The sequence below is a fragment of the Oryzias latipes genome, chromosome 8 (assembly GCF_002234675.1).
Source record: "Oryzias latipes chromosome 8, ASM223467v1".
NCBI classification, from domain to species: domain Eukaryota; kingdom Metazoa; phylum Chordata; class Actinopteri; order Beloniformes; family Adrianichthyidae; genus Oryzias; species Oryzias latipes.
The window spans coordinates 21,580,725-21,608,569 of NC_019866.2; the positions used below are offsets into that span (position 1 = coordinate 21,580,725).

Sequence of the window (27,845 nt, forward strand, 5' to 3'; positions counted from 1 at the left end):
GGTGACAGTTTAGGAGCACTAGTTTTCTTCTTCCACCGACTCTTTCTAAATCTGAGCATAACCTCAGCTTGAGGGTTACTTACTGTCAAAGTAACTGGTGTCTTCCTCTGACTCTAAGTGAGGAACAAACTCTGCTTTCTGCCTCAGCAGGCTGTTCCAGTCCACCTCCGTGAAGAAAGAGTGCTGCTTCACCTCAAAAGTGCCGCCTGCAGGGAAGAAAAGGAGACAGTTGCAGGCAGGTGAAAAAGCTTCAGAAGTGGTGCAGCAGAAAAGATACCAGCTGAAGTCACGTTCAGTTGAAGCTCAGGTTTGCTCGAAGGAAGTGCTTCATGATGAAAGAGTCACCTTTACCCAAGAAAACCACCCCATAAGAATGTCTAACCACAAAAGGGCATTTCTACTTAATGAACAGAATTTGAGATGCTGAAAAAAACAGGATTTTAATAGTTTTTTAAAGATTAAAAGTCTTTTAAAGCCATAAAAATAAACAAGGACCATTTTAAAAAGGAATCCATCTTCTTTAAAAGCACAATATAAAGGATAAAAAAGCCTAATAAATATTTAATTGTGCTCTTTGCAATAACCTTTTGACAACTAGATGGACCCCAGAATAAAGGTTTTCTAAATAAACAATTTACTTTTCATTCATTCATCTTCTAAGCCGTTTTGTTTCTTTCGGCGTCACTGGGCTGCCAGGGCTTATCCTAGCCACTTGTGGGCGAAGGCAATAGACATCCTGGACAGGTCGCCAGTCTGTTGCAGGGCTACTAAGTTGTTCACGTTATGATTTAAATCTAGAAGTAATATAAATCCACTTTTTGGCTAATTTCAACTGCTGATGATAAACCTAGTTTAGTCATTGTGGTGCCACAATCCAGGAGGAATCAGAACAACAGTTTGAGATCATTGAAACCTGAAAGAAAATAATTGAATTTACTTTAGTTTAAGTGCTCAAAAGTTTTAATTTACATTGACACATTTAGATTCTTTTCTGATGCGTTTGCTGCATTAGATTCTGGTTTCCCCTTCACCCTTCACCAATCACCGATATTGTTTCTGTAAGCAAGTTATTAAAAAACATGTATTTTATTCTTTGGTGGGGTGTCTGGTTATTAAAAACCGTACAATGATTTTAGTCACCGACAACACACACAAAAAAAAAACCCAAGCCTTAAGAAAAACAGAGACAAAACAAATAAATTTATGGAAATACTCATGACAATTTGAGAAAATATGTTTATCTATACATAAAAACATTGACAGCAACTTTTCTGTGACGTGTGTTTTCAAACTGACACAACAGTAATGGCAATAAACCCGTTCAAACATTTGGGACATTATTTTTTAAAGGGATTTTTCAAATTTGAAATGACCTGAGGTATATTTGACAGAGGAGAAGAACCCAAACTGACCTGTTCCTAGTCGTGCCAGTGGATTTCTCTGCAGGAGCGATGATATCAGGTGCTGAACATCAACAGGAAGAGCGTCATCCTCATCAGGCCACTCAATGTCATCTACAGCAGAGAAAAGAGGAGGAGGAGGAGGAGGAGGAATAATGGAGAGCAAAGGATGTTATTTCTCAGAAATGATGAACTCATTAACTCATCACAGCCTGACGAGTTGCAGCTTCTTTTAAATCCGATGATTTTAACTCAACATAAACCTTGGTGCTCTCACCAGTGATAACTTGTCCAAAGAGCTCCTCTGGAGTATCTCCAAAGAACGGGACACAGCCCACCAGGAATTCATACAGGATGATGCCCATAGCCCACCAGTCCACCGGCTTCCCGTAACCCTGACGGAGAATCACCTCTGGGGCGATGTACTCCGGGGTTCCGCACACCTTGAAGAACCATTAAAGTCAAACTTTCTTGATTGTTTTTTTTGTCTTCTGTCCTTCCCTGTTTTACAGGTTTCTTCACTGCTAAAGTGAAAGTACAGGTTGGTTTGAGTGTATTTATGGCTTAGACAGTAAAAGAGATACCAAGACAAGATGAAAGAACCGCTGAGGGGTTTCATCTGCAGATGGGCTTGCACTGAATGCTAACAGATGCTGTGATGTGGACATGAGAGATAATAAGGCTTCAATTCAAAGCCCCTGAAACCGAATGAAAGGTGCCTCATCTAAAAGAGGAGGTTGCAATAACAGGAGCAACAGTACTCCATTGTGCCGTCTGTTAAGGCCTCCTTTATGCAGGATTTACAAAGGCTGCCACACAAAAGAGGGAAATGTCTTTGCATAGAAATGCGGTGATCAAAAGACATTTTAGACTAACCACGTTTAAATGGGATCAGCCTAAATTGTGACAGAAACAAATATGAGTATCAATTATGCTTATGTGACTGAAAACAGTCAGAGTGAAAAAAGAATAAAAAGAGACGTGTCATATTTTTCCAGATTTAGTATTAAAATCTAAGAATTATGACTTCAAAGAAAAAAGCTGCTTTTAGCAAACAAATGTTTTTTTTCCAACTGAATTTGTTATTTCAGGATATTTATTGTACTTTTGCCAGCAATTACTTTCACAAAAAAGTATAATAAAAAACAAAACAAAATTGGTGACTTTATTGTTTTGAATCCAATATTGTGTCTAAAGTATGGGATTGAATGTAAACTGCAATTAATTGTAATTTCTGACAAGTTTTTTTCTGTAGTTTGACAGTTTCTCAACCTTTTTTGGTAAATTGGTAAATTTCCATCTGGGGTCTTATTTAGTCAAAAAAGAAAAAATATTTTTCTTTATTCTTAATCAAGTGCAAAGTTGGAATTTTTAATTAGAATTCATATATTTTTTCTTTAATATTGATGTTCTGCAAAGAGCATCATACATGAAAATAAATTAAAACAGCTCAGTAATATGAAAGTGAAACTATAAGAAACCACAGAATATTATTAGAGAAAATGTTTATATAAGTATTTTTTATTCTTTATTAAGCTTTCATTATCATTATTTACTAAACAAAATGATAAACACTTAAAAAAATATTTAACAGGAAAAATGAGATTTTTCTTAAATTTTTGGGTTATCACAAGTTTTAAAAAGTCAAATTCATTCTCATGAGAAAAGAAAACAAAAGGAAAATTATCCACAAAGTACTGTGTAAAGTAAAACATGTCAAATGAATTCATGGGAAAAGTCACAATTCAGATCCGTTTGTATTTTGATTTAATCGTACTGGATTTATGGCAAATAATCTATTTTGAACAGCTTTTATAAATGGTTCTTATAAGACCATTTTATTTAACAAGTAATTCTATATGTACACATTTGTACCTGTTTGTCCAAGAACTCCCGCGTGTCTTTTTCTATGTGTCCTTCATAGAGGTTGGTGGTCAGGCTCATCAGGCCCATTTTAGACAAGCCAAAGTCAGTCAGCTTGATGTGTCCTATTGAGGTGATCAGGAGGCTGAGAACAGAATCAAAGCAGAACCATTAGAGCTTTGCTTCAAAACTGGGATGTAGAGTGAGTTCCCATTCACCCTGAAACCAAACGGTCTCACTTGTCAGGCTTCAGGTCTCGGTGTACGATGCCGTAGTTGTGCAGGTACTCCAGTGCGAGGACGGTCTCTGCGAAATACATGCGTGCCATTTCCACAGGCAGAGCTCCGATGTTTTTCAGCAGAGTGGCACAGTCCCCCCCTGTCAACAAAACACATATCCATTGCTCGTTTGGACCATTTTTGCATTACATGGATGTCTGCTTGCAGCTTTCAACCAACAAAGTGGTGCCACTGTGTGCGTGCGTGTTCGGGTGCAATTCTCTGGAATTGTGATGACTGGGCTCTGAGTCATCCTGTATTCAAGGTTATTCAGAGTTTTTCCTGACATTTAGACTGTATTCAGCAGTCAGCTTTGCCTCAAATAAAAAAAAAACAGAATGACAAAACAGTTTAAAGTCTTATGACTTTAGACATCACAAAATAAATTAAAGGCCTTTATTTACTCATACTTCAGTAGTGATAATTTGAAGTAGTGCTACTCTTACTTGAGTACAGTAAACCCTTGTTTTTCGCCGGGGTTACGTTCCAAACAGAGCCCGTGATAGGCAAAATCCGTGAAGTATAAACCTTTATTTCTTTTAACAATTATTATACAATTAAATACTCTATTGTAAATAGAAAAGAAAGAACAAACCATTTTACAAGCTCAAGCGTTTGTTTCACCAATCAAAGTACTTTAGAAATGTTTTTTCAACAAATAATTTCTGTACTGTACTGTCAAATAATTATTTTAATCATCAATGTGAACAGAAAGCTTCAAATCGCGGAGATTAGCCCCGCCCACCGCGACCCGAAGAATTGGATTAAACGGGAGAAAATATAAAATGATTATGAAAAAATACAAAGTACAGTCAGACAAATAGTGACTCAGGTGTGTTTCACTGCTCTTCAGACTGAGCCGCTGCATCCTGACTCCGCTTTGCAGTGTTTTCTTCTTTTGAAGCCCGCGGTGCAGCTGTGTTTGTTCAGAAGAACAACATAGTGAGAGGCAGTTGTTGTCGCACTTTTTTCTATGGGTTTTAGAGAAACTCAAAATTGCAATAGAATTTGCACGTACGTAATGTAAATTTGGCGAGCTGTTTTACGTACGTGTACATATTAAACTGCAACGTCATTGACTCACAGGTAGAGAAGAAGTGGATTGACTTCACTGTACAGACTTTTGTCCTTGTTTCTGAGGTTTAGCATTTATGTCACATCTTTCCTATTCATTGGATCCCTATGAAAGGTTTGAATTCAATGTGATCAGAGGGGGATATTATTAGTTGGTTTATATTGGAGTAATTTGAGCCAGTATTCAGCTTTGAGCTCAATATCTTTCCAAAATGAGCAAATAAAGTCCTGACTCAAAATTATATTATAAAGATGAGGATTTGATGGTTAACTGTCAGTCCAATGACCATATCTTCCCACTAGGCACATGATGTCTATAAGATATCTAATAGACATCTATAGTAGATTTATTAGGACTAGGACATCTCTCTCAACTCTGTTTTATGACTCTATTAGATGTCTACAATACAAAGACGGTAAAGAAACTTGGTGGTGGAATGAGGAAGTACAGGACTGCGTCCAAAGGAAGAGGTTGGCTAAAAGGAAGTGGGATGTAGAAAGGACTGAGGAAGGTAGACAGGAGTACAAGGAAGCGCAGCATAGAGTGAAAAGAGAGGTGGCAAAGGCCAAACAGAAAGCTTACGATGAGCTATATGACAGGTTAGACACAAAGGAAGGAGAAAAGGACTTGTACAGACTAGCCAGACAGAGAGACAGAGATGGGAAGGACGTGCAACAGGTAAGGGTGATTAAGGACAGAGATGGAAAGGTGCTAACAACTCAGGAGAGTGTACAGAAAAGATGGAAGGAGTATTTTGAGGAGCTGATGAACGTGGAAAATGACAGGGAAAGAAGGGAGGAAGATGTGGTTGTTGTGGAGCAGGAAGTAGCAGAGATTGGAAAGGATGAGGTTAGGAAGGCTCTGAAAAGGATGAAGAGCGGAAAGGCCGTTGGTCCTGATGACCTACCTGTGGAGGTATGGAAGTGCTTAGGAGAGACAGCAGTGGAATTTCTAACGAGGTTGTTCAATAGGATTCTAGAGAGTGAGAAGATGCCTGAGGAATGGAGGAGAAGCGTTCTGGTTCCGATCTTTAAGAACAAGGGTGACACGCAGAACTGCAGCAACTATAGAGGAATAAAGTTGATGAGCCACACAATGAAGCTGTGGGAAAGAGTAATGGAAGCCAGGCTTAGGAAGAAGGTGGAGATTTGTGAGCAGCAGTATGGTTTCATGCCCCGTAAGAGCACCACTGATGCCATTTTTGCTTTGAGAATGTTGATGGAAAAGTACAGAGAAGGTCAGAAGGAGCTGCATTGTGTGTTCGTAGATTTAGAGAAGGCGTATGACAGGGTGCCGAGGGAGGAGCTGTGGTACTGTATGAGGTCGTCTGGAGTGGCAGAGAAGTATGTCAGAGTAGTTCAGGACATGTATGAGAGAAGTATGACGGTGGTGAGATGTGCTGTAGGTCAGACAGAGGAGTTCAAGGTGGAGGTGGGACTACACCAAGGATCAGCTTTGAGTCCTTTTTTGTTTGCTATGCTGATGGACAGGCTGACAGACGAGGTAAGACAGGAATCTCCCTGGACAATGATGTTTGCGGATGACATTGTAATTTGCAGTGAGAGTAGAGAGCAGGTGGAGGAACAGCTAGAGAGGTGGAGGTTTGCTCTGGAAAGAAGAGGCATGAAGGTCAGTCGTAGTAAGACAGAATACATGTGTCTGAACGAGAGGGATCAAGGTAGAAGCCTTAGGTTACAGGGGGCTGAGGTGAAGAAGGTGCAGGAGTTTAAGTACTTGGGGACAACAGTTCAGTGTGATGGGGAGTGTGGAAAAGAGGTGAAGAGGCGAGTGCAGGCAGGTTGGAGCGGGTGGAGGAAAGTGTCAGGAGTGTTGTGTGACAGAAGAGTGCCAGCAAGACTCAAAGGAAAGGTGTACAAGACAGTGGTGAGACCAGCTCTGCTCTATGGGTTAGAGACGGTAGCAGTGAGACAGAGACAAGAGGCTGAGATGGAGGTAGCCGAGATGAAGATGTTGAGGTTCTCCTTAGGAGTGACCAGGTTAGACAGGATAAGGAACGAGTACATCAGAGGGACGGCTCATGTTGCCTGTGTTGGCGACAAAGTCAGAGAAGCCAGACTGAGATGGTTTGGACATGTTCAGAGGAGGGATAGTGGATATATTGGTAAAAGGATGTTGGAGATGGAGCTGCCTGGCAGGAGGGCAAGAGGACGGCCAAAGAGGAGATATATGGATGTCTTAACAGAGGACATGAAGTTGGCTAATGTTAGGGTAGAAGATGTCCATGATAGAGTGAGGTGGAAAAGGATGATTCGCTGTGGCGACCCCTGATGGGAAAAGCCGAAAGAGAAAGAAGAAGATGTCTACAATAGTGTTCTGAAAGATAACTGGATGTAGAGGTCTAATACACAACTGTAGACATCTAATATTGGCATATATTTAGATGTATATTAGAGAACATGTGCTAGTTAGAAAATAATTACTGCAATTTTATGTCCATCCATTCACCTTCAGAACCCACTAAATCCCATTTAGGGTTACAGGTTTGCTGGTTCCAACCCAGCAACTGTCAAAGGTGGAGTACACCCAAATCAGATTACCACTTTGTCACAGGGCCAAACAAACACATATGAGTAATTTGCAGACATCAGTTTAAATCAAATCAAATTGAATCGAATCAAATCTACTGTGGATGTCTATCTTTGTCTCTATATTTTGTGCCTGGTGGGGAGACACTACCCAAACGGCTTGTTTGCAATCTGCAAGGCATGATGGGACCACAATGAGCTGTGGGAAAGTCTTCTACTAGAGATCCAAACCTTGATGTGCAATATACCTCTATGAATGAGCATCAGATGCATAATGCATATCTATAGCTGTAAGCTTTGAAATAGCCATGATTTAGATATCTAATAGATGTGTCTGTGCCTGTTAGGTCAGTTTGAGTGCAATATTTATGCATCACTGTGAGGGAAAGGCAGAAGCTGGACAATATCAACAAGAAGTTCGGCTCTGCAGCCTGGAATCAGTCAGGGAGATGGGAGACAGAAGGGTCCTGGCTAAACTGACATCCACACTGGATCTTGATATCTTGATATTGTGGCAGATCATCAAATGCTTACCTTCCACATACTCCATGACCATGCAGAGGTGCCGTCGCGTTTCAAAAGAGCAGAACATGGAGACAACAAAGGGATTCTCTGCAAAGGTCAGGATGTCTCTTTCCACAAAGGCCTGCTGGATCTGGTTCCTCAGGATCAGGTTCTGTTTGTTGATCTTCTTCATGGCGAAACGCTGCTGTGACTCCAAATGGCGCACCAAGTAGACAGCACTAGACAAAAACATAGAAGAACATGCAAATGTTTGGGTTTTCATTGCAGATATGGGGCTTTGAAGGAGACTTGCTGTGTATTGGGCTTCCCTTACATTAAAGCCCAGAAACTAAGCCTGCAGTTACAGTAAGGTCACTTGTATTTACTAGAATGTATTGTATTACAGCAGCATATGGTTAGATAATATCAAACCAATGAAGGCCTAAAATAATTGGTTTAACACAACTAAAAAATACCTTATAAAATAATTAAGATGGTCATAGTCAAATTCAGACTAGATGTTTCCAATAAAATGTTTTTAAACTGTTTTATTAATAATCAATTTATTTCTGAACAGATTACCTGGTTTAAATACATTTCTGTGTTATCCCAAGCAAGCAAAAGGAAAACCCCCTCTACATACAAGAACAGGCAGAAACTTTCCTCAGAACCAGTAAGTTGAACTGGTCATTGCTTATTTATGCTACAGTGAAACACACCATGGTTCACTTGCAACTGTACTCAGAACCTCATTTTCAGGTGGACCGAGCTAAACCTATACAACTTTTATTTACCCGGTGTTTCAATCAAAAACTAGTTCTCATTTACACTGATGACTTAGCCAAGAAGCAGCACTTGTTTGCTCTGCACTCAAGTCCAGAGCCTCAGACCTGTTCAGTTAGGTGAACCATCCAAGGATTTAACTGCTGCAACTGAAACAGGCCATTGTGAAGTTACAAATAAATGAATCGGTTGTTTCAAAAGGGGTCCAAGTCCAAGAGGTTTGTTCTTCCAGGAAATGATTTTAATGGCATAGCTTAAAGGGAGGCTACATCAAATGATTAATACTTTACCCAGATTTAGCACCAGTTCATAGCTTACAAATGCTATAATATGAAGCACCTCACTTTTATCATTTCAGAGGACTAGCAAACTAAAGTCTCTGGACTTGGGCCCTTCTTGAATTAAACATTGGATTAAATATTGGATAACTAGTGCTGCCATCTATGGGTTAAAGCAAAACCCATGCAAGAGAGGCCCAAGTCCAGGAATTTTGCACTTAATGCATTTTAAATGTCAAGCATGGTCATAAAAGGCATGCAGCAGAGTTCTGGACTAGCCTCACGTGAACAAAGGTAAAGAACAAATGTTTTATGAAATATGAGTTATTTTCACAGCTCATTTTCCTACCCGGAAGTAAGACAACTCGATCTCTGAGGCACCGGCTTTTGCTCTTTGTGGGTGCCCCTCCCATTTCATGCCGTTAACCTAGAGCTGCATGGCTGCATGGCAGCATGTCTTCGTTTCACCCACAAAAACAAACATCCAAACTTCTGCAAAGATGGATGTGCATATTTTGGAGCACTTACAAAGGTATTTTTGCCAATCACCGCCAGTTCAGGGGAGAAATTGGGTGTGTGTGTTAACCTGGGGGGGGTGCAGACTCTTCCTGGAAGGGGCTGTTCCTGACTAATCTACGTCACAATGTGAGCACCCGCTCATTTTTGAGGATTGGGAGAGGATGGTGCTCAGAGTGGAGTTTTTTAGAAGAATGTTTAAAAATGCGTGAATGGATCAAAATCCCGCTTTAGCGTTGTTTTTTGTGAGGAATGAACATTGTAACACAAATGTAAAAGCTCAAAAAAGTTGGTTTTGCATGATATAGACCCTTAAATTTGGTTGGCATTCGGTTAAGCACCAAATGCTGCAATTCCTTAAATGACCACTGGAGGCTGATTTCAGATGCTAACAATTTCCCATTGACTTTCATGCTGAAAAGTCCACAAAAAATTAACTAATGTTTAGCCTGTTTTCAAAAACTTTTTGCCATTTTTCTTATTCTTGACAACTGTGAGCCTTGCCACTACAGACTCGATTTTCACAAACTAGAATCCAAAAAGTCATGTCAGAGTTTATTGGTACATTTAACATACTGTATGCTCATACTTAATACAGCAATCTACAGATAAATATAAACATACACAAGAGAAATCTTTTTTTCATTTAAAGCTTCGGTCCAAATACAGATCTCTGCCACAGAGAGGAAGGTCACACAAGATGTTGCTCACCCGTACGCCCCGTTACTGATCAATTTGATGGTCTGGAAATCTGCTTCTCCTGGTGGTTTCATTGCTTTGCTCTTCCCCTGTAGATCATACATGCTTTGATTAATATGATTCTAAAGAGGTATCAGAGTGTGATGGCTAAAAAGTTCACCCTGCAAGCTTTTGCAAACTGAGTTATTTCTTGTCAAGTTCAGTATAGCCTGAAGTCCTGAAATGAAAAAAATCTCAAAACATTGAGACCCATTGGTTCTCTGCATAATGAACAGAAATGGTGGGTTAAACCCCAAAAAGGTGGTGCCATTACTGCAACTCTCTGCTCTGTCAGGTGATGATGAAATGCTGAGAGAACTCCAAATATCAGTGAGCGACCTCCTTTCAATTTCACATGTTTTTATTTCCTTTTTAAGTTGCCCCTGCTCGAGGTCTGTCTAATGTTAATGGGAAAGCTCTGAGTTTTGATGAGAGGGGTTTCCTTTTCCCGGAACGTCAGCATAAATTACAAAGTTGAATGGATAAATACAAGCAGCCAAGTCATTAATAATTGAAGGAGACAGCATTTTAAAGGGGTAGAAATTAAGTTAAATTTTAAAATAAATTCACTGCTGATCCTCTACACACAAGCTTTTGTCGTGATTGGAAAGATTTTGATAAAAAAGATGGTGAAACTGAATGATACAGAGTTTTAAGAAGACAATTCTAATCAGAAAATATTATATCAAACAGATCAATAAAGGCTGGGAGAATATTAAACAAAATGAATTGTTACTCTTATTGCCACTCAAATGGGTTTAAACAACTAGATTTGACCCAAAAAAGGTGAAATCTTCTCACAAACTCTCTCCAGACTAATGAAGCCAGCGTTTTATTTTGTACTTAGCACCCAACTTCCTATCCATGGCCTGCACGATCTGCTCTGTGCTTAATTGATGCGCCATGCTCAGATGTCTAGCAACAGTAGAAACTGACTCCTGGACAAATATAGAGTTTTCTTAAAAAAATAACCATTTTTTAGCTAGTTGAATCAGTGGAAGACAGCTAGTTAGACCAGAACTCCCAGGTTTAAGTAGTTTCACTATCACGTCTCTTCAGTTCTTTGTGGGGCAGCAGGTTTTCTCGCGGACGCTCACTCTCTCGCTCTCTCTCTTAGAGTCCAAGTGGAGCCACAAAGACAGAAGCGGCAGCTCTGGACCCCCGAATCGCAAGAAAATGGGTTTGATAGAATACTGTGGGGTTTTTGTAGCATGTTTTCTTCTTGTATCTTGTTAACATTAATTTAAAAAAAGAGGGCACTAGGGCACGTTTTAATAGGAGGCAAAAAAGGGCAGATGCTCAAGCACCCCTGGGGCCCTATGTGTACACGTCCCAGTTCCAGCAGGTCGAAAGTTATACAAAATAGGAAAAGTGGGAGAAACTAACTGGAGTGAGAATCACTTTGGATCTCACCTCTGTGGAATCATCCGTTTCTGGAGTAACCGGTCCCTCGCTGTCGTAGCTGTCCAAGTTCACCATTTCTGATGAAACAGCTTGGTTAAATCAGATGATGCAAATGTATCTTTTTCATTTATCTTAAGTGCTGTACAAAGTTTGCCCCTGAGGTTCTCACCTTCAATCGGGTCTCTGGTGAGTCCCAGCTGGCTGATGATGTAACGAGGAATATCGGTTTTCACCAGATGGCCCTCTTTGGCATGGTCCTCCGCTGCTTCCAGCAGATGATAAAATTCCTCAGGATTAAACTCCTGAAAACCAGGATATGGCCATCAGAACACATATCGTCATCAGATTTATACTTTGACAGTTTATACATTGATTTGTTTTCAGAGGAAATATTGTTTTTACATCAATAGTTAAAGTGAGAGCAATAACTCAAGGAAAACCTTGTGCATTAAATCACTGACCGAAGAATAGACAAGTCTAAAAATAGATAATTTCTTTAGTTGTTGCAACCCCTGAAGAGATATGCGGAAAGATGAACAACGTTTAGAAAGTTAGTCAACTGTTTTAGGTCAACATGGCAAGAATGTAAGGGAAGAAGTCCTGTCTCTAATTAATCCTTAGAGGAGCTCCAACTTCATGCATCTGATCATTGGTTTAGGGTCGAGGCATTCGGAATTCCTTTTTCTTCTTTTACTTTCAAATATATAAACATTGGTGTAGAATACCTTTTCTTTCAATTAATACATGTCAATGTTCTTATTTGCCTCTTAACAGAAACTAGACTGTTGTGCAGCAGAAAATAAGAACCTGTGCTTTAAATTTAGTCTAACAATAAACCACTTCAACAATAATCATCATTTTGCTCTGTTATGTTAAACACTAAACAAAGCCAAAGCGCCACATTGTAGGGATAAAGGAATAGCACCACATGTGGCTCCGGAGCCTCAGGTTTAAAATGTGTTTAATATATTATACCCTAAAATACTAAGCTATTACTTAAAGTTTCATTAAACTGATGAATACAGATGTAAAAGTATAGTTAATTTTTTTCTACCTTTTAAGACAAGTTAATACTCCTAACTAATAGTATCTTTGTAGAAGTCTGATAAAAATATCCTTTTTACGTATTTTTTTCATTTTACTATTGTAGTTGGTCATTCTAGTTAAAGGTGAAAAATAACACGAAAAACCTGATAAATGATAAATGAAATTTAAATGCTTTTGTGTAGCTTTTGTTTACTTTAAGTTTACATTTTGATTTAAATGATTAGAGAAAAACAAAACAAGAATTGCATTTGAAAAGATAAAAAAAAACAGAATTCTTCACCTGAATCACCACTGTAAACCCGGAAAGACTGATTGATTTCTTGTTTGAGTCCTGTGACTAACAACATTGTTACTAATCGGACACGGGCTGCATGAGGGACCTCAAACACATTGAAAGGCTAATTTAAATTGGATCAATAAATCCATTCTCCTTGAGGCCGTTTTTGCTGTCATTCATGACACTAAAGCAAGGATCGATTCTCACGCGGGTTCGCCCGTGATTTCTGATTATGAAAAACACTTGAGTGGGGCTTCAAAGACAAACACACACTCAGACATCCTCATGGTTCAGGAGTCACCGTGTCCAAGGCCTGACTGAGTCTGGCTTGAAAGAAACCAATCATCTGCTGGAGTTTTCTACTGCGGCATGAAAAATGTTCATCTAAATGCAAATGTATGTTCAGATTCTGCCTCTTCTTAAATTATTTCCCATCCCTTGCTGTGTCATGCATCAGCCTGCTTAAATTCTAATAACCTGACAAATGGATATGTGTGTCACGTCAGTTTAACGTAAACCCATTTGCTGGCATTCACAGGAGGGATGTGATTACAGAGGAACGAGCAGTGAGGCTGCAGGAGGCCTGTGATCATGGCAGCAGGCTGCGTGTGGCTTCTTCTTACCAGACACTCCAGCAGCCTCGCTGGGCGGGCGATGATGATGAGAAGCTTTTTCACCAACTCTGTGACGAAGGCGACCTCAGAGCTCTCTGAGCGCTCAAAAGCCTGGCAAGCAGACAAAGACAGACAGGAAGACACATTCAGATTTAGATCTTCAGCCTCTTTAATCCAGACTAATGCATACAGGGCTCAATGGAACCGTCTTTGCGCTATATAACACGTTTTTTTTTTTACCCAAAAAATAGAGCACAAACACATAAATCAGTCAGGAAAAGCCATTTATCATTTTTAAATGAGATAGAAACCTACGGAGCAAATATTTGCATCTTTTTTTTTTAATAAAAAGTTTGATTTTCATCAATTTCCTTTGGAATAATTAAAGTATCTCTACCTATCTGAAAACATTCCCTACGGTGATTAGTATCGTTGTTTTAATTTAGTAGTAAACAGGGTGAAATGGTTCAATAGAATGGAACAATATCCAGAAGAAAAATAATAGTCCACTTTTCAAAGAATGTATTTTATTGTAAATCCAAGATATTTTATGATTTATCTGGTCAACTTTGCAGAAAGACATCCGTTCTGTGTTTTACTCTGTTTTGTATTTCTGAGGAGTGTAGTGTGGTGTGTGGGGATGGCGGGGTGGAGCAGTGGTTGCGTCATGATTTTTGGGGCGCCTGGGCCTGCTCTGGCCTGCGGTGACGAGACTCCGGCGGGGTGGTGGGTGCATCCAGGGTCCTCTGGGTCCTGGCTCCATCTTTGGCCTGCGTCTTGGTGTCCAGCGCCCGACGGCCCCACTGGCTGCCGTCTGGTACGGCTGTATTGGATTCTATTCTGCCTCTGATGTGATACTCCTAAAGCGTTCCACGTCTTCGTGTTCTGGCGTGAATGCATTGAACTCACATCCTGAAGAAGCTTCTCCAGATTCTCCTGCAGCTCAAAGAAGTAGACTGAGGTTATGAGGCCTTCGCGGGATTTGGTCAGGCAATCCCTGGCGAGCTCGGCTATCTGGTGATGGATGAAGCTGAGGACTCCATCGGCCAGCGGGAGGACATTCTCTGGAGAGAAGGCCTGAATGAACTCGGCCAGCCTCTCCTCCATCTGTGCTGTGGCCTGGTGCCGGATGAGGGGCGGAGGCAGAGAAGGACAAACGTCATAACAGTGGAGATAAAGGAAAAAGTGTAACGATGGAGACAGAATAAAAGGGTATAACACCTAAAAAAAAGATTCTTTCTTTAGACAAGCTTGAGGCTTTGGAAGACTGTAATTGAATCCATTCCAAAATAATCTCTTTTGCTTTGTTAATGTGCTCTAAAAGCTTTTACACTCCTGGAAAACTGCAGGGCACCATTTTCAACAGCCTGATTCTTATCACTGCCCGCCATCAGCTCATTTCCTCTCTGTTCCCACCTCAGTTCAGAGTAAGAACTGATCGTTTATTGAAGAGTCCAAAGCTGAGGCAGTTTTTTCATGCCGTGCAACCCAACATTTTCTTCAGCTTCATGTATTGTAGTGATTTAAAGAGTGCTTTTCCTCCCTTCCTTTTGGTTAAATTAGATTTTTCAAATAAAGCAGATATTCTGTCTGAACACGTAGTCATGAAATAGATTCAGTTTTTGACGTCATAAAGCAAAAGGCCATTCTTTGCTTTGTGTACTTTTTCACATAACATGCTGCTCACAACTCCCTTATTTTAGTGTGTCTCACCTTTGGGAAGCGTTCTTTGTACACGTGGTTCATCATGACGATCTCATTATCATAGCAGGAAGACGAGCGTCCAGGGCTGCTGGGAGAAACACCACATTGACAGAAAAGTTGAACTCACTGGTTTTGATCAGTGGCAAATTAAACTTCCATCCAATAAACAAGATTTTATGAATAGAAATGAGTCTGCTAGAAAAAAACGTTTTTTTTTTTTTTTGGTTTAATCCCACAGTCTCCTGCTGCTGACCTGAGACTGCGGGAGCGTGGGCGCATGTGGGGCGAGCAGCGGCCCCCGTCGTCATCAGTGATGCTCTCTGTGCTGCCGAAGTGCTTAGATAAGAAGTGGAGCTCATCCATGGTGGGCTGGAAGGGCAGCTGGTGCAGCCGCTCCTGAGAGGAGCTGGAGGACTGCAGATGAGAAGGGCATGGGGGGGAGTGGCAGGTGAGAAAAGGGATAAAAATGATTGGAGGAGACTTACCAGTCAGGAAAACCAGGAATACTTTAATGACTTTATATTCCTGATTTTTATTGCATTTGTTCTGTTTTCACACAGAGAACTATTTCAGGATAAACATTTCATTTTAGGTTTTCCTGTTTTGTGAAGGATGTTTACACCAATAAAAAAAACGTGGTACTTCAGAGATTACATGAAGGCTTTTGAGCGGCGCTTCAAGGCGCATTCATGTAATTGTGTCACTGCGATTTCAATTACAATGACTCATGAAATCAATTTTGGGCTTTGCCACAGATTGAGGGAGTGCACAGAGCCTCAATCAGCACAAAAACAACCCAATTTTTCACATGTGAGTGAAATTATGGACTAATATTTATCAATCTGTGCCAGTTTAGTAGACGTGACGCTCTACAGAAATACTAACTGTCATGGCTGGAAAAAAAAGGTGCTTGCATAAAATAACCTAGGTTTACACTTTCCTATTTTTTCCCCTTTAATAGTATTTTTATTTCTTTCTTGTTCAATCAGGAAATTGAATAGTTTTGAGTGGGTCATGTATTTCTCAGCAATGTCCTGAAAGTCAACAAACCCTCTCAGTGTTCTTTACACAAAGATCAACAATTTTTGTTTATTTTATTTCATTTAATTTCATCTTTTTAATTATTATATTTCTGTAGATCAAATGCAGTCTGCCCCCACATTAATATGGCCTGACATTTATCAATATTCCTTTTTACGTCCATTTAACAAAGCTAAGCCATGCAAGACATTTTCCCAAAGAGAGCCATGCTAATTTCCTTTGAAAAATGTGATTGCTGATGAGAGACCTTTGCAAATTAAGTTAAAACTTTTGCAGCTGCTTTTAAAAAAAATGTTTTTGAAATAAATCCAGCAGACGATGTTTAGATTTTCTTAAACGGATTCTTGACTAAGCCAGCATTTTAAAGCTCAGTTTTTATGTGTGTGCCTCATTTTACTTCAGTGTAAAATTCCTTCATGATAATCAGTAAACATATTTTTGACGCGTTGCACGGTGGACAGGTCGTTTACCGTTGAGCTGGGTGTGTTGGTGCCATAGCCAGAAGAAGGTAAAGACGCTAAAGACCATCTCCTCCCATCGGCTCTGCAGGGAACACAATCACAGTTTGTTTTTTTTTAAATCCAAGCATTTGCTGTGCTTACCAATCCATGTCAAATCATTTAACACATTCCAGAGACAAAAAAAACCACAAGGGATTTCCTTTTGCTGCTTCTGAAGTGATAAATGTGGCTTCATTAGACTCTATAGACCGTAAAGTTCTGTTAGTGAATCCTCCACTGTCAGGACGAGAGAAAGCCTCATTCACTGGGTTTGTGTTTGCCTAGGATGGCTTAACTTTAAAATTTACAGACCTGAATTCTGACGGTTTTGTGTGATGCTGTCATTTAAGAAGAAGTTTAGACCTGCAAGTGTTTTATTGAATTGCAAAAAATTAATTTCTACAATTGATATATGAAAGTTTAAAGTTAAACATCAGTTTAAATCCAATTCCACTTCAAAACCAGGCCCCCTAGAGATAAGTCAAACATTCTTAAATCTCAGAATCTCTTTGGATGGAAGGTAAAAAAAAATCAATGTTGCCTGATGCTTGCACCTTTTACGCTCCAAGAACAAAGTAAAAAGTCACCGCGATCCATAAATCTGTGCTGAACACAAAACAAGATTTGTGCTTAGAAAGAAAAACATCAATACTGAGCAAATCAAAAAGAGCCTCATCCAGGGTATTGATTCTAAAATTTAGTCTTACTACATATTTTGGATTAACTCTTAAATGGATCCCATTCAGCATTGAAATGTCTTTACTGGAAAAAATGTTTACTTTAAATATTTTGAATCTCTTTGGCAACTAAATTTATGTCCAGCTATTAAAAAAAACTTTTGTTTTTGCTTTCAAGTAAATACTAAGAGTGGTTTGATGCAGATAACGGGGCGTCAAGGAGCTACAGTTGTTGTGTTTTTTCTACTTTACTAACTTGTTTGAAAGGGATTTTGTGTAAAAACATCATGTAAGAAAGCGGATAGCAGCCATGTTCTTGTGCACCGTGTGAGTGAGATGTGACTGTGATGGGACGCCCCGGTCACACATGAGTCAGCCTTTTACACTGAAAGCCTCTCACAGCCTCTCACGATGTGTGAAATTTCTCCTAACATCCCACTATCTCTTTCCTTTGTCTCAGTCCGACTTTCTTTTCCCGCCAAGTTTTGCATCTCTCACTTACAAAAGGAAATGTGGAACTGTACCAAGATAATGCATTTCAGTAAAAATGAAGCAGAGACCTTCTGGAGGAGGCAAACGAGAAGTGCGCTGGGTTGCTGGGAGAGAAGTTCCGTGGGCTGTCCAGGGGACTGCTTCCTGGTGGGACAAACGTGGAGAATGACGCATGAAAGAGCAGATCACAATGAAGAAAAAGCATCGTACAGTGACTTTGGCATTCAGCATGACAGATGCAATGGTTACTGCATTAGGCTCTGGAGGGATGTAAAGTTGATTGCAATATTTTTCAAGGCCTCGAGGCCTTTTATTGATTTTTAGAGTCTAAGGAGCAGATTAACTCTGCAGCAAAGCATAAATTGGTTCAAAACATAACTGCCAATATCTGCTGAGGAAATGCAGAGCCTGCAGGGATAGGCAGTGACCTTTTGCTGCAGGTGCTTTTTTAGTGAAGTTGTGTTCTACCAGGGAACATAAAATTCTGAAAATGCATGAAATAAATCACTGCACACTGTCAAAGTAGTGTGCCTGTTGTTCGGTGTTGCAATTATCAGATGAGATCAAAACACATTGATTCTAGAATTAAAACTGATTAAAATAAACGTCCTTGAGTCTTTATTTAAAACTTATTTTCCCTGTAATTCGTGGTTTTCTTTATGTTTGTGTTTTAATGCGTGCATTTTAAATGCTGCTGCTAATGGCAATGGAAGCCTGTAGGATGTATTACAAAATGTTTGCTCATCGACCAGTCTACGATCTTAAAAAATTGTGTTAGCCACCTCTGTGCCCCCTACAGGTTTGTCCAATTTCCACCCACAGACAATTTGTATCCACCCGTAAGGGAAAATGTGTCTAAGGCATTGCCTGGTGAAATGTGTAAGTGTGTCTGCTGTGCTATAGAGAAAGTGTTCTCTAGTTTTATATCAGTTCTACTCAAACACAATCTTCACAATCTGACTGTAAAGTCAGGGGGAACTTTGATCACATATTGGCAATTAAAGCTTAGTGAAGAAACTAATTTAAGGAAAGAGTAAAAAAGTGAATTTTTAATAACATTTTTATGGCTCAGCTCCTGTAAAAACAGGAGGAATGTTGCTTTGTTGCTGCTGCCTGGCAACAACAAAGACCACTTGCATGGTAATCTCCATGAAACATCAGCATTTCATTTAATACTTTGGTTTTCACACAGATTAAACAGGCTTGATTTGTTGTCAAGTGTCAGTTCAGGCGTTTGAGCTCCAGCTTGTCACAGACCTTACTGTTTCCTCTACTCTCACTTTACACACCAGACACAAAAGACCAATGTGATCGGTTCCTACTCAGTGAAAAAAAAACATGACAGGGAGCTGTACTGGAGCTAATCTAAGTGTGTTAAAAATCCTTGAGATCTTTGAAGGCAAACCAAAAAACACATGCAAAACCTCTGAGCTGTTTTACCGAGATGCCCAGGCAGGGGCAGGGGGGAGTGTGGGCGTGGCAGCGTGGGGGACGTGGTCGTCAAAATCAGACTTTTCCTGTTGCTCGTGCGGCAACTGCAGAGACAAAAGAGGGAGAAAAAGCGGAGTATGAGGATGCATCAGTCTGGCTTACAGAAGAAGGGTCGCCTCAGCTGGCGCCCTTTTGGAGAATACTCTGATAAAGACAATTAAATTTTCCTCGCTCATCCATCTCTGCTTAACCGCCCCACTCAAGAAAGGAAGAGAGGATGGTGACGCTTGGAGGAGAGATGATGGAACAGGATAATCATTGTGGAAAAATTGGACGCCTAGTTTTCCATGACCTCAGTTAATTATGCTGGGACGACCACACTGACTCATTTTCAATTTGCCTGTCGACTCAAGACACTTAAATTCTGCACCAGCAACTCACAACCCATTAGGCAGGGTTTTGTCAGAATCTGAGTCCGTAATTGGGAAGTTTTTTCAGCATGTTCATGAAGCAAATGCAAGGACACAGATCTGCTAGCATAATTTCACCTTGGTTTCTATGTCGCAGAAACATTCCCAGGTCATGGATTTGCTTGGTTCTTCCTCTGCTCTGACCTTTTGATCAAAGTTTGGATTTTTGGACCAAAGTGTTCTAGAGATCTGTTTTATGTATTTGATATGTATTTGAATTTTGTGTTTTATATTGTGTTTTATATTTTAACTTAAAATGTTCCAACTTAGTCTGAGGAAGGATTTAGTTAGTATATTGCTACACATTCAATGGTTTATTTACTTATACTACAGTATAATTCATAAAATAAACTAAAAAGGTAAGAGCTCTCTTGAAGAACCTTTTACATTTTTTTGTAAACTACAAGCAAACAGGAAGCCAGTTCCTCAATGTCAGTCCTCAAACGCAAAAATAACCCAGCTGAACTGAAGATAAAATAAATATTTAATCAAAATAATTTGAATTAAAAAATGTATTAAAGCGTTGTTTGTAGTTCTTACAAATTTTAGAACACAAGTCCCAGAATTTTTTTTTTACAAAAACTTCCTGTTTTTTTTTCTCTTATTGAATTCAATAGGATATCATAAATATGAAAGTTTTTTTTATTTAAAAAGACAGTTAAATCTAAAAGTGAACACTGTCTTTTGTGCACCTTCTATTGGGCTCATGGACTTCCAGCTGTTTCATTCTTTAGTGACTTGCTTCATCTGTTTTAAGCTATGCTCCTCTTGTTGGTATTTTTACTAGTTGTGTGCACCTGCGTGTCTTGCATGGGCAGAGTTTTGTTGCTACACAAGTTACTTTTGAAGAGCAAACATGAAAAATAGAGCAAGACTAATCCAGACGCTCTGCAGGACTATTCTTGTTTAATGGATTGTTGGTGCTGCAGGAAATCGATAGAAGCCTCCTGTAAACACACAAACTCCAGCAATGCTCGGCCTTGAAATTTTTGCCTGAGAAGAAAAACACTCAGCTATATGTGCAGACACTCTGCAGTGCTGCTGAGGCAGAATCTAAATGTCGGAGTGGAGCCCAGGGCAGGTTTTGGTTGGTCAATGCAGATTGAGAGATAGATGGGAGGAGAGGGGGAGCTTCACCTCAAAGTCCAGGTGGTCTTGGTAGAAACAGCTGAAAAGATGAACTCAGGTAGACATAAAGAGAAGTGTGACTAAAAAGAATGATGTCAAATAATTATTAAGAAGCAGATGGAGCAAAAGGTTAAGCGTGCTTTGTGCTCATCCCCCACATGTGAGGCAAACGTGGCCCAGTTTTCGCCGACGAACATGCACGCTGCATGGCAGGATGCACAAACAGAGCACACGAGGGACTGTTGTTCTCGGTGCGCATGAGCAGGATGACACAGACTGGACTGGCTGAGCCCGAACAAAGCGGGACAAACAGGAACCTTCATCAACAGTGAGCTCATTACAGCTGGAGGACCAACAGCAGAGCATTCTGAACTGCATAAGAAGCTGAAAACAGAAAAAGAGAAAGGAAAGCGGTAATGTGAAAGCTGGGAGAGCTTAACAAACTGACATAAAAATTCTTGATTTCTTCCTGAAACAAGAACAAAAGAGATTGTGAGTCTGAGGGGAACGCGGTGGAGACAAGGAGTCATGGTCACATGACAGCTTGTTGCTATGCAGCATGCAGCAGAGAGACCTCTGATAATGCCCACCAGGGAGAGCAAGGGAGGACTGGAAAGATGTACACATCATTACAGAAGTCAGTCCGGTTCCTTATGTCAGCTCGGAGAATGGCGGAGAGGATGACAGAGAACACGCATTAGATCATCTAATGGGGACATTATGTGAAATGGCAACTCAACTGTAGCCAGAGGAGAAAAGCACATTTGCATCAGACGAGAAAACGTCAAAGCCTTCAAAATGACCAAGATGATTGGGGGGGGGGGGGGGGGGGGGGAAAGTACAATTAATTTAAAAGATTTATCCAAAAAAAATTTGGAGTGGCTTTGAGCTTCTTCTTTTTGCTGTGGTTATGGAGAGACTAATAAAAGAGGCTAGACAGGAAACTGTGGATCATGATGTTTGCAGATGACATTGTGATCTATAGAGAGATCAGGAATCAGGTGGAGGAACATCTAGAGAGGTCTGCTCTGGAGTTGCAGCAGGACAAAAGTATCTGTGCGTAAATGAGAGGAACTCAAACGGAATAGTGAAGTTACAGGGAGCAGAGATGAAGAAGGTGGAGGACTTTAGGTCAACAGTCCAGAACAACAGAGTGAATAGGGGTCTGCATGGTTCAAGCAAGGTTTCCGGTGTGATGTGTGATAAAGGAGTGTCATCAAGAATGAAAGGAAATGTGTAGCAGCCATGTTGTTTAGAGACTCTGAAGTTAAGTTCACACTGCCCTCTGCAATGCACATTCAAGCAGCATTTACACTAAAAAAAAGTCCATGTAAATGCACATATATGCACGTTTCGAGCTTCTACGTTCAAAACTCATGTTCACGCGTCGCTACACAAGTTTCTTCGACCGTTTTCAGCCTCTACAAATAAAAAAAAACTGCCGTTGAAAACGCATTGAAACCAAAACCAGGTCGTCATGTAATGATGACACCAACTACGTACTCAAATTTGGTATCTATGGAATCTGTCCCTTTTAATTCACGGAAGTGCGCACCATTTAAAAATTGATCATGAAGAAGAAATTAACAATTGCAGTTTGTGCCCAACTGTAATTATATGACAAGATTCCAAAACTTTGCACCGCTTCAACCTTTCACACGAAAGCTCTTTCAACTGTATGTGGCGGACATGTGCTAGGAAACAGTAGAAAAAGAAGAAGCCGAAGCCCCTCCCTGCTTGTCCAGTGTGAACACCATAGGCTAAAAGTCACATGCCTGGTGTGTGCATAGCTTGAGAAAGAGACAAGAGACGGAGCTGGATCTTCTTTGGGGTGTGATGAAAATGGTTAGGATCAGCAATGGATCCATCAGAGGAACAGATCACGGCAGATGTTTAGGAGATAAATGCAGCAGATGGTTTGGGAATGTTGAGAGGAGGAACAGTGATGATGTTGGGGTTGGAGCTACAAGGAAACAGGTCTAGAGGAAGACCGAAGAGGTGGTTAGTGGGAACAAGGAGGATCCAGAGAAGATAAGATGGAGGCGGATTCTTTGCTGAGGCGACTCCCTAAAGGAAGCAGCCAAAAGACAAAGAAGATGCTGGAAATAAACTTCAAAAGGATAAAACTACTCTTTTACCTTCTACCTTTGACTCTCTGGCATATCATAAATTCCTTTGTATACCTTTTGTTTTTTCTTAGAATACCCCTCTCAGGTTTTCTTTAGTCTTCTGACAAGCTCTGGGGCATCTAAGGCTGTGCAGAAACCTGCATCATCTGCAACCTTTTATTACAAGACGAGAAAAATGATGGGGGGGAGAAAGGGGAGAAAGAGGATCAAAGTTGGTCCATTACAGTTACAAGAGATGAAAAGCATTGCTCCTTGCTGGGTGCAGCAGATAATGGAAAATGCTTTTGTTTAAACCTTACTCCTTAGGGGAAGCTGCAGCACTTAGCAGGACTCAGGCTTCAGTGGGATCCAGGGGCCTTTGCCTCCATCTGACTTCCCTTCCAATGCATTTAATTGATTAGGTGAAGTGCAATGGTTTTCTTAGATCCAGAGGAAGAGTGTTTACAAGGAGAATGTGTGTCAAAGAGCAGCATGCACCTGAGCCACAGCCCCTGAGGGGCCAACATGTTTTATCTTGTCCTCTATACATCCTCTAATCTGTGCATACATGCTTTTTATCCTTTCTTTAAACCACTTCTCAAAACTATTTTTAAAGCAAGAGAATTAGCATTACATTTTACTCTGATATTGGTTTTGATTTTGTTTCGCTGCTCATGTGTTTTAACTGCTTTATTTATGTTTATGTTCGCTGATCAGCTATGCATGTGTTTATAGTGCTTCATGACTAAAGTTTTTACATTTTTCGCAAACAAATAGCAGACTTTCGAACGTTTCCGAATTAAACCACACATGAGAGCTACAACTCAAAGGACATTTAGGGTAAATTTAGAAGTCGGTGATAAAAACGTATCACAGTTTGTAGTAGGGATGACACTTCAGATGCCTTAAATTTAGATGGTTCTGATCGTTTTTCCTTTTAATGATAATGTTTTGGAAGTAACACTGAGACCCCTCAGCAGAACTGGTCTTGAAATCAAGCATCCATAATCCTGTTGTTGATAATAAACTAACCTAAAAGATTAAAGCAGTTGTGAAGATTCCAGCTGTTTGGGGGTTTTTTTCTCCATTTTTCATCAAAATGTACTTACCGGTCACTTAATTAGGTCCACCTTGCTAGAACTGGGTTGGACCTCCTTTTCCTTTCAGAAGGAAAAGGTTAAATGCTTTCAGAACAGTAGCTGCAGATTTGCCGTCTCTACATCCATGACTCTAATCTCCCGTTCCACCACATCCAAAAGGTGATCTAGTGGGTTGAGATCTGATGACAGTGGAGACTGTTTGAGTCCAGAGAACTCATTGTTATGTTCAAGAAACGAGTCTGAAATGATTTCAGCTTTAAGGCGTGGCGCTTTATCCTGCTGGAAGTATCCATCAGAAGATGGTACACTGTGTTCACAAAGGGATGGAAATGGTAAGTAATAATACTCAGATAGGCTGTGGTGTTGGAACCATGCTCATTCGGGGCCCAAAGTGTGCCAAGAAAAATATCCTCCACACATAATACCACCACCACCAGCCTGAACTGTTAATACAGAGTAGGATGGATCCATGCTTTCATGTTGTTGACACCAAATTCTGACTCTACCATCTAAATGTAGCAGCAGCAATGGAGACTCATCAGACCAGACAATGTTTTTCTTATCTCCTATTGTCCATTGAGTGTACTGGCCATTCTCCTCTGACCTCTGGCATCAACAAGGCATTTCCAACCACAGAACTGACGCTCACTGGATATTTGCTATTTTTCAGACCATTTTTGTAAACCCAAGAGATGGTTGTGGGTGAAAATCCCAGTAGATCAGCAATTTCTAAAATACTCAGAGCTGCCCGTCTGGCACCAACAACCACAATTCACTTCAACCGCCTTTCTTCCCCATTCTGATTCTCGGTATGAACTGCAGCAGATCGTCTGGACCATGTCTACATGCCTAATAAAGTGGCCAATGAGTGTAGCTAAAAATGTTCCCAAAAGATTTGTTGAGAATGATTGCAATTTGGGCCTTTACACAAGTGGCTACAAAGCTGAATAAATGGGGCTTCTAGGCCTCCTGGTGGTATCAAAGTCGGCTACGTGTCGTATAAGTGGAACATCAAGATTGAGCATTGAGCTCTGATCACACTGCTACTCATCGTCTCACTTCTGAACTCAATTTCTTTTTTTTGCTTTAAAGGTCTATCAGCTTTACAGAACACAGACAACATGGATTTAAAGCTAAGGCTATGTCAAAGGAAAATTCTTTATTTCTTTAATAATAATAATAATAATAATAGTAATAGGTTCCTAATCCACCCTTTCCAAAGTTTCCAGTTCTACACTTTCCATTGATTCCTCTCCAATTTTTCCCTCCCCTCAGGTAAAGAGTCTGGGTGTCATCGTTGACAGCACATTACCCATTCAATCTCAATCTCACTTTAATAGCATTACTCGGTCTGCCTTTCATCTTCGCAATATTAATCGTCTCCGCCCCTCCCTCACCGTCCACTCCGCTTCCGTTTTAGTTCATAGTCTGGTCATTTCTCGCCTCCACTACTGCATTTCTCTCTGGTCTTCCCAATAAAACTCTGAATAAACTTCAATTGGTCCAAAATTCAGATGCCCGCATCACCACCAGAACTCCTTCCTTCCATCACATCACTCCTGTTCTCCAGCAGCTGCACTGGCTTCCAGTAGCTTTCAGGATTCAATTCAAACTTCTTCTTTACAAAGTGTTTACAAAGTCAAAGCCCCCCATAACCTGGCTCCATCTTATCTTTCCAATCTCTTCCATATCAACACTCCCTCTCGCTCTCTCCGGTCTTCTTCCTCCCTTCAGCTTTCCGTCCCTCCGGCCCATATGGTCACCATGGCGAGCTGTGCCTTCAGTCGCTCGACTCCCAACTCTGGAACTCCAGACCTCCGTAACATTGACTCCTGTTTAATTTTTAAATCCAGACTCAAAACTTATCTGTTTAAATAAGCTTTTCCAGATCACAACTCTTCATCTTCTGCTATTGGATTTTCTTAATGATTTCAACTTATTTATTGCTTTTAACATGTTATGATTTTATTGAGTTTTACTTTTTAACCTCTAAAGTGTCCTTGAATCTGTGTTTTGAAAGGCGCTTTTAAATAAAATGTATTATTATTTTTTATTTCTTTAAACAATATAAATTAATTCTTTTTAGGATTGTGCATTTTGCTTTAGAAACATTTCCTTAGTTCTGGTAATGTTCTTTTTTTTAAGTTTTCCCTGTAGGTCACTAGGACACTATAGGTTTAGGTAGTCGATCATTTTCTTGTTTTGTGTTAATGATTATCAGTGTATTTAAGGTTTTCCATTCTTCATTTTCAGGTCATCATGTTTTGTCCCTCTTTTGTTGCTAACTAGTGTCTGTCATGTTTTTGTTCATTTATTTAAGGTTTAAGTTTCTGCCACAAAGCCTGGACTCAGGCATTTTGGGTCCTTCAGTCTGTCAGTTCCATTCTATTTGGAAAAATAAATTATTTTGGCATCTTTTAAATGAATCATTGCACGTTAAGAAGACTTTACAGGGTAGGCCAAAGCCGGCATCAACCTAGTGTGGGGTGACCCTAGTTTAGAGCAAACCTTGATGGATGACAGAATATCAAAATAAGTAAAACAAGCTTAAAAAGGGGGGGGGGGGGGGTTACCTTTTGGTGGATATTAGAAATTCTGCACATAATAAAGTTTAAGTCAGATTCTGATGTGCAATAAGCTTAGAAGAGGGTCAGTGTCATGGTTTCAGTTTGTTGTGTCTTGTTTTGGTCCTTGTTCTGTCTAGTTTCTGTTTCCTGTTTTATTTTGAAAGTCTCCTGTCTTGTCTGGTTTCTTCAGTTTTACTTCCTTTGGTCCCCATCTGCCCTGATCGTGTTCACCTGTGTCTTGTCTGCCCTGTCTGTATTTAAGTCTTGTCTCTGCCTTCCTCCTGTGTTGGTCCATTAGTATTCCTGTTCTGGTGTTCATGTCTTGTCATGCCTTGTCCCATGTTTCTTGCCACGCCACGCCACACCTCTGCATCTGGGTCCAACCGGCTCTCGAGCCACCACCGTGACAGTCAGTCCACCGAAAAAGGATAGCCATACTTTTTGGAACATTTGTATGTGGATTATTCAGTAGGAAAAATCCAAACTTCACTTCACAGACAGCTTTATTCTTTTCCTTAACAGTTCTCGTGTTTAAATTATTCTGAGTAGGTATCAATTTTTCAAAGACAGTGTGGTTGACTGACTTGATTCACTACAAATTAAAACAGGCTCTTTTCTACTAAGTCCTGCCCCCTCACCACTCTGGAATTAATAAATGAAAATTTAAATTGCAAATACACGGATGCAAATATCAGTCAAAATAAAACCTATTTAAAAAAGTTTATTTCTGTTCTGAATTTTGAAAATATGATGCTGCGAAGCAAATATGTCTATTCACGTAGGAATTTTGTGTAAATGTCCAGAAATTTATCAACTATAAATTCTTTGGTGTTATCGAACGTTAGTTCTTATGTTTCACTAATTTTAAATCCTTATTTAAGATGCAAACTTAGTATCTTAATGACCATCCATCTGGACGAGCACAAAAACAACTTTATGAACAAAAAGAATGAAAACGATTCCAGAACAGATTGTTTTATAAAAGTAGTTTTAAACCCTGCATTGTGTGCAAACACACATTAAAGCCTACAAAAAGTTCCTGAAACACAAACATCTCAACCTTGAATCTGATCCAAAACTGAAAAAAAAGAAAAGAAAGAAAAGAATGTTTTCTCAATAAATAAATTAGCTCCTGCCCACAAGGATGTCCACTCACATTCAAAAGTAAAACCGAAGGCAAAAGAAGAAAAAAATCACAGAAGAAAGTGAATGACACAAAAGACTGAGTGCAGGAGACGGAAGAGCTGCTTGCTGCTCACGTAACCTTAGTGAACCGGTCACTAATGGAGGGGCAGACACAGATA

The 27,845-nt window shown here is 40.0% G+C and overlaps 1 protein-coding gene across 4 annotated transcripts in view; it reads right to left on the reverse strand.

Annotated features, from left to right (window-relative positions):
- Positions 1–27,845, reverse strand: part of LOC101158200 (microtubule-associated serine/threonine-protein kinase 1) — a 48,506-nt gene that overhangs the window by 6,210 nt on the left and 14,451 nt on the right. Inside the window, exons 3-18 of one of the 4 annotated variants that reach the window (XM_020705488.1) lie at positions 19,178–19,272; positions 17,806–17,881; positions 16,539–16,611; positions 15,281–15,441; positions 15,037–15,112; positions 14,233–14,442; positions 13,333–13,434; positions 11,555–11,687; positions 11,395–11,474; positions 9,955–10,031; positions 7,697–7,905; positions 3,503–3,641; positions 3,276–3,408; positions 1,678–1,843; positions 1,413–1,514; positions 84–206 (exon numbers count right to left, since the gene is read on the reverse strand). In XM_020705488.1, coding sequence (XP_020561147.1) covers positions 84–206; positions 1,413–1,514; positions 1,678–1,843; positions 3,276–3,408; positions 3,503–3,641; positions 7,697–7,905; positions 9,955–10,031; positions 11,395–11,474; positions 11,555–11,687; positions 13,333–13,434; positions 14,233–14,442; positions 15,037–15,112; positions 15,281–15,441; positions 16,539–16,611; positions 17,806–17,881; positions 19,178–19,272 — 1,955 coding nt within the window. Of the gene's footprint in view, positions 1–83; positions 207–1,412; positions 1,515–1,677; positions 1,844–3,275; positions 3,409–3,502; positions 3,642–7,696; positions 7,906–9,954; positions 10,032–11,394; positions 11,475–11,554; positions 11,688–13,332; positions 13,435–14,232; positions 14,443–15,036; positions 15,116–15,280; positions 15,442–16,538; positions 16,612–17,805; positions 17,882–19,177; positions 19,273–27,845 lie in introns of all 4 variants that reach the window. The other 3 variants (XM_020705487.1, XM_011478575.3, XM_011478574.3) reach the window with 3 other exon arrangements.